Source organism: Botryllus schlosseri, chromosome 1 (assembly GCF_051294905.1).
Source record: "Botryllus schlosseri isolate E-star chromosome 1, Bs_hap1, whole genome shotgun sequence".
Lineage (NCBI taxonomy): Eukaryota > Metazoa > Chordata > Ascidiacea > Stolidobranchia > Styelidae > Botryllus > Botryllus schlosseri.
In genome coordinates, this window is record NC_137236.1 from 36,342,677 (window position 1) to 36,350,061 (window position 7,385).

Here is a 7,385-nt window from a genome sequence, read left to right on the forward strand (position 1 = left end):
GCCGGACGCTTTACCATTACGCTCTCTCGTCGGGGGCGCAAAATCCAGAGTTTATTTTTAAAAAGATTTGAAGCTCCGCGCGATTTACTCCCAACTCATAGTTGTTGCTCTCTGTATTGTCTGACTGCCAGTGTTACTGACTGCCAGTGTTACTGATCAGGTCTTTGGTCTGACCCGACCGGGGATCGAACCCACGACCGTCAAGATGCCGGACGCTTTACCATTACGCTCTCTCGTCGGGGGCGCAAAATCCAGAGTTTATTTTTTAAAAAGATTTGAAGCTCCGCGCGATTTACTCCCAACTCATAGTTGTTGCTCTCTGTATTGTCCGACTGCCGACCGACCGTCAAGATGCCGGACGCTTTACCATTACGCTCTCTCGTCGGGGGCGCAAAATCCAGAGTTTATTTTTAAAAAGATTTGAAGCTCCGCGCGATTTACTCCCAACTCATAGTTGTTGCTCTCTGTATTGTCTGACTTTGATATTTCAGAATTCTCTCATCAACAGCCATAACCTTCCATGCCATCAAACTATCCGTTGGGATTGCTAGCATTCTGGCGTGAAATATTTCACTATCATAAAAGGAGGCATGCTTAAAAAAGTTTGAGAAACACTGTTTCAGAGTCTTAATAGAAGAAATTGGATGGGGGTTTAAAGAGATTTAAAAGATGTGTCATTTTTTAACATTGTTTCGAATCATGACGGCAAATAGATTTTTTTCATTTACCGTCAGTTGTTTCTCATTACCTAACAGCATCAACAACGTTTGAACAACAGCTTTTGAACAACATTTATTAACAAAATTAAAATACGCTGGGAATATAGCTAGAATTTTAAACTCGGCCCACCAACGTATCTCCAACTTCTCATTTGGCACGCGGAGGAAAATAATTGCCCACCCCTGGTTTACACCGTATCCTACATACAACTTCTCCGTATTGCTCTTCGACTAAACTACGGGTCTTATAATATGGGGGATGGCGCGATACCATGCTATTTTCTAAAACGTGCTGTTCGAGAAAACAGAGGATTAATATCGCATTTCCATATCAATACCATCGTTTTCATCCCCCGATGTGGACGAATGCTTATGCTTATGCTATCGAAAATTCGATGCCTGCTGGTATGCATCAATTTGAATCAAGCTCGTCACCTTTCGCATAGCTCAATTTGCACTTTTTTACAATCCATGTGAACGAATTAGGATCGTTTTCACAATTACTTACTTACTCGAGTACTTTTAAAGTCAGTCAATTCTACTTCTACTTCAAGTAGTTTTAGGTTGCTTATGGAAGAAGTACTTCTACTCGTACTTGAGTAGATTTTTTTCGTCGCTACTTCTACTTGAGTAGCTTTCTTGACTACTTTGACCACATCTGAATGTAAGTCGGTTCTATGACAAAAACACGAAGACATGCACTCGATCAAGGGACGTCAAATTTCGGAATAACTACAAGCTTGACTCAACAACAAGGCCATTTCGGCAAGCTGCACTCTTCTCAGAAATCAGCTACCGAGACAATAAACTTCATAGTATCATCTAGTATCCCCCAAGTGGGATCAAGATCGAAGGGCGCCCAAAATTATTTCGAATTTTTGTATTTTTGACTTCTTTCAAATTATTCTCGCGCTGCGCGTGATTTAGAAATCAATGGTTTGCGAATTAGTCATTTCGGCGGCAGTCATTACCGCGCCACGACGCACCAATACATATGAAGTATAGGCCAACACGGGATTCCGACAAGGTACTGCTATTGCAACTACTGTTCAAGTTAACTAAGTAATGGGGAAAAAAGCTCCACAGCTAGAAAACCTTAGTCGAGAAGGACAGTCCTTATGTTGACCGAAAACCACGCTGTCCAATTGTCAATAGGTAATATTTTCCAGTGAAGAAATACCATTTGGAAATTGTGAGCGTATTTTAGTTCAGTACACTACGGCGATTTCAATATCTTTTCACATAGCAGACGGGCGGTCACGAAATAGCTAAATGTAGCGAAGTAATTATACCAACGAGCCCGCGCGAATATTCTCAAGACAGCACCTACTCAGCTCTAGTGGTATAACTGCGTGAGTACGTGGGCCGAAAGAGGTTAAAAATATAGCAGTTTATATGCAATTACTATTTTTATTGACCGATTGACTCATGAATCGTAGAAAAATTCCGCGCTTCGTGCGATTAGGTCATAATACGTTGCCAATTGGTATATTCAAGAAATCTTGCTCAGAGGTAATGTTAAAAACTTTCATCCCGGTGATTCTGGTCTGGGAGGCGAAGCCCCCGAGAGTTTGGTTTATAAATCTATGGGGTCCAAAGACCAACGTTTAGGGGGGCTGCCGACGGGCTGTTTCGGCTATCCCAAATACATTTTAATGTATTGATAGTAAAACGCTGATAGGGGTTAGAAGAGAGTTCGAAATGTATCATGTCTCACATTGTTTCAAGATATTACGGCATACAAATATTGTTTGGGGCAATTAACCGTCAATTTCTCATTCCCCAATATCAACACATCCACTGAGCACGATTTGGTGTAATTAACATACAAAGATTAGTTTTCTTTTGTAAATTCCAATCCAACAAATTGTACTTCCAAATTAGTGTCAAGATTTGTTCTTTTCAGGGAAAGGAAGTTTCGTTTGCTGACCGGAGGCTGGCGATTCGACTTGCTCGAGTACTGTGGGAAGAAGAGTACGATTTCACGGTGCATGGAGTCTGCCCGTTTCACGGCAAACACTTAAAAGGGAAAAGGCCCGCATTCGGATTATTCACGCATGGTTCATTTTAACGAAAACCATGGATTTTACTCAAACTTATCGCAACTAGTACAGATTTGAAAAGTATTTGTGGGTTGTACTTGTAACTATGTATTTGAAATCACAACTTATACTTTGACAACGTTACTTCTACTTAAGAAGCTAGAGTATTATTTCAAATTTAGAATAGGCCTACCTAACTCTATACCAAGAAAACTCTACTTCTACTAGGAATTGAGTGGAAATTTACAAAGTTACTTCTACTTGAGTAGTCGCAGTGGAATATAATTTGATGAAACTATATAGAATTAAACTAAATTAATAGTGGTTGTAGGTCCGTACTTACTTTTTACCATAGTGGATCATATTTTGATCAGATTTTGTAAAACTCTACGAAATTAATGATTGTAATCATTTCAATTCTGGCATACTTACTTTTTTACTTAGAATGCGATACTCATACTCATAGTCGCCGACTTTTAATTTGACATGGGGTTGCCAGCCAATAAAAGAGAAGGGTTTGAAATTGGTTCAGATTAATCATGGTAGCATCAATTTATTAGGGTCGAGTACATGCGTGAAGGCTGATAATACGAATATTAATAATATAATTACAATAATATATCATACATGACTCGAAACTGTCATAAGCCAGCACATTCCACGAAAACAGAAACAAGGGGACCAATGTCAAAACATGTCATATGATTCTGGTCTCAGACGGCCCAGACCAACATTTCATTGCATTTTTGAAGATTGGCAAAGTAACCACACTATCGGGATTTCGTACTGGTACTTGAAAATGCAACCAGAAACTGCTGAAAGTGAGGAAAATTATGAAAGTGAGATTGGCTCGGAGCCTTATGGGAATATCTCGGAGAACAACATCTGTTTTGTGATGCATGACAGGATTCCGTGATGTCACAGTGGTAGAGGCTACGTTCCTAATGTGACGTCACAGTCTTGTCTGATAATTTCTCTTATCGTTTTCACCGCCTCTTGCAGATCTTCATCTCGGAGCAGCACAGGAGGTATTTTTGTGCATTAATATCCTCCCACCAAATTCCCTTGTACTCTGTTTCGTTGAAGTTTCCATTCAGACTGAGGGTGTAGCATCCCTCATCATACCACCAGGCTGCTTCGTCACTAGAAGCGCAATTCCACGACCAACCATCGTGGTCCGCGTCCTTCGTTGTGAATTGTTGATTGTTGCTGTATGTGAGAGCGCCGTAGGGTGAATTCCCGGCGTATCCGGACACGTTCAGTCTGTAGTTGTCGGATCCGGGACCGATGTGGAAGGAGCTGGGAACTGAAGTTCTGTTTACATTGACGTCACATGTTCTCGGGGCGTTCGAACAAATCTTGCTTGTATTTCGCCCACAAATGGATTCCTCCTTCATGCCGGCCTGTCTCTCGCGTCATCACGTTGATTTCCAACGCCATGTTTCCTCCCTTTGTCAATTGGTGCAATGTCTCGAGCCCTGTTAACGAACGTTGTGAAATGATAGAAGCCATCGCTTTTAAATCAATTACTTTACAAGCGAATATGCCGTAACACTCTACACTGCTACTAGACAAGGCGTAAGACTGTTTTCCTCACCACACTATCAAACTCGAATTCAAATGCATCGCAAATCCTTCCTACCGAGCCAGAAATCTCCATCGCAATCCCCGAATCCTTTCACGTAATCCTCCCAACCTCGATAGAAACTCACGTTTCCGTATTTTCTTCGCTGGAAAACCTGAAACGGAATTCAGAAAAATCTCATGAGTTCCAGAAATATCACGAATACTCTTCTCATACTGTGCGTGCGAGGTTATGGTTCGAAATTTGCGGGTGTCTCGGTCTTATAATAAACTTTTACTTGATAGCGATGTTGCTAAGGTTTATATTTCAACGCTTGCAAATTCTACTCACAGTCCATTTCTCGTGTGCAGCACACTTATTCTTCATATCTTCTGCTCTCAGTTGAAATTCGTAATTCATGATTCCGAATATCACAAGAAACCACACCCTCGGCGACATTTTCAGTCTCAATTTGATACTCATATCAGTTGCTTGCTGCACTTGATAATATAGATGATGGCAGATTGATTTACACAGCAGGCGTAGAAAAAGATGCGACCAACTTCAACTGAGCCTTGCAAACAAATGCGTTGTTCACCAATTGCATACGTCATACACAACTATAGCTATTCCATAAAGACAGCTTCCCGATAACGCTTAGGAAATGCGTTGAAACACGTGTCACAGTAAGCTCAATCGGTTATCAGATCAGAAGGAAAGCTTTGAAACAAATCAGCGTCAATTAGCGATTCCTCGATCTCGCTTGAATACCGACTAATCACCAACACGCCAACAAACAATAAAACACGCCACTTCGGTGATGACAGACCATTGCACAAATCAAAATGATGAAGTCTGTTGTGGAATCTGTTCTGTAATGACACTGATTCCAGTGCAGACTTGCAGACCACTCGAAAATGATGGCTATTCTGAATCAGATTAGAATTAGAATTTGAGCTACACACTTATATGTTCGGATTGTTCGAGATACGCCGGTGACACTTGTGAGAGCAACCAGTCATTCACTTACTGTTCGTACATTACACTCATCCTCCATTGTCATATCACAAATAAATTGACCGCAAACGAAACGATCACACACTATCAAAAAGGTTCGCGTTCACACGAACCTGAACCTTTCAGAGGTTCACAACATCCCTACGCCGTATGTTATGTTGATTGTTTGCAAACTCTGGCGTTCGCTGCGTCAGAGAGGATATAGGCCTATTGTAACCCTAGCCAGCACCGTATCAGTAATTAAACAGAGGCAATGCATCCATTTTGATGACAGCTCAACAATTTCATGGGGTTGACAGAAAAATTTGACAAATACATTTTTTTGCATTTGTCAAATTATTTCTGGTTGTTGTAACCTGCGTAGCGTAATCCCCGATGTCAGTCCTGACCTGCTTTATCAATGGACCGACGACACATACAATATGCCCATGCCCTTACGCACTACGCATGTAAGCCGGTTCTTATGAAACAGTGCAGCAAGCCGTATTATGATGTCACTTCAAGACGAAATCACCATGTACATTGTAAATAAACCTTATGACGCCGGGTAGCTGTGTTGCGAATCGCATTATTGGCTGGTACGATTAGTCACTGGACACTGACCCACTCACTTTGAAAAATAACACAAAATGAACTAATATGCGTTTATATTAATTCCAATTCCGGTTGGATTTTTCATTTTGTGTTCGAAGGAAATTGCAGCACTGCGCGCGCTGCTCAATGGGAACGTCGAATGAGTATTTTCTATACGGGTACATAAATTAAAATCAATATATTTAGCGAATCAAAATTGTTCGAAGCGCGAAGAAAATGCTTTCTCAATTCTCTGAAAAATACCTTGTATTATATGTTGACTTGCGAAATATTTATGGGACTTTCGAGCTCGACACCCCACTTGTAATTGCAGTTTTGGGGTGCGGCATTGAAAATTAAATTAGTAATTATGTTAGCTTGTCCACCTAAGGCTGGTAATAGTTTGTGCTCTGAATTATGGAATCTTGACCTCATCAGTTAAGCTTAATGCTCTGACAAGCTTATTTGGAACGGTAAGTGGTGAGAAGATTTACATCCCGCGCTTCTTGATGACGGTTCACGTTACTAGTATTGCAATGACTGTACAAGTGCACATGCACAAAGTCCGTCACTTCTTACGCTCATTTCTCACGTAATCATGAAACCCGTAGGCTCATTGTCTCGGAATTGACTGTAGAACAATGCCAAAATATATTAATTGCGATGTGTTAGATCAGGGGTGGCCAACTTGTTCAGCCAAAGGGCCACACTCGATTGACGAACTAGTGCGCGGGTCACCAGCCGCGCGAAGCGCAAAAATGTTTCGAAGTTCATAGGTCAATAATATTGTTACGTGACTATATTGCTACGTGACTATATTGCGGGACTCAGATGCTGGTTTTCCGAGCACCTACCATCGTGATTCCCACACTGTGTGCCGCTACAGATTCTCAGGCGTGCCGCGAATATTTCTGTAATTTGTTCAAATCCAGGCACGCAGGCAAGCACATGCGGAAAATGCACTCTAACCACTTCATATCTTATAAATAAGCACATGTGGACATTACAATGGACCAATCATGCCATTGCTGATGAGTAGGCCTGGTTTTATAATTGGGCTGCTATTTTTAATAATAATATTATTAATGAGGAGTTATAAGTGGCGCGTGGCGCCATTTCTGGCCTTGTGCACCACGGACAAAATATGTTATCAAGGATCGAATTTTCGTGCTCTGAGACATAGGTTTAAAATAACTTTCAAACTATAGATACAAGTTACATGAAATAATAAACTCGGCGACCGGGGGAAATAATTGCGGCATAGTAAGTTAATTGGTTGAAGTAAGCGGCACATTGAGCGTGGTACATGCAAGAACGGTTCGGTGAAAGTCATATTTTTCGCAATACAACAGTGTGTGGTCAACCGTGTCGGGGACGTAACACACATTACAAAAGGGGGAGTCGGCGCAACCTATTTTGAACAGGTGTGCCGCCAGGCGACAGTGACCGGTTTGGAGGCGAAACAGGATT

The 7,385-nt window shown here is 41.3% G+C and overlaps 1 protein-coding gene across 1 annotated transcript; it reads right to left on the minus strand.

Annotated features, from left to right (window-relative positions):
- Window positions 1-933: 933 nt before the first annotated feature.
- Window positions 934-5,541, minus strand: LOC145448520 (ficolin-1-like). Its single transcript, XM_080326930.1, has 3 exons — window positions 4,677-5,541; window positions 4,404-4,500; window positions 934-4,239 (listed from the first exon to the last, which is right to left on the minus strand). Exons 1-3 carry the CDS (start codon window positions 4,806-4,808, stop codon window positions 4,091-4,093), a joined length of 378 nt encoding a protein of 125 aa, XP_080183056.1. The 5' UTR covers window positions 4,809-5,541; the 3' UTR covers window positions 934-4,090.
- Window positions 5,542-7,385: the final 1,844 nt, after the last annotated feature.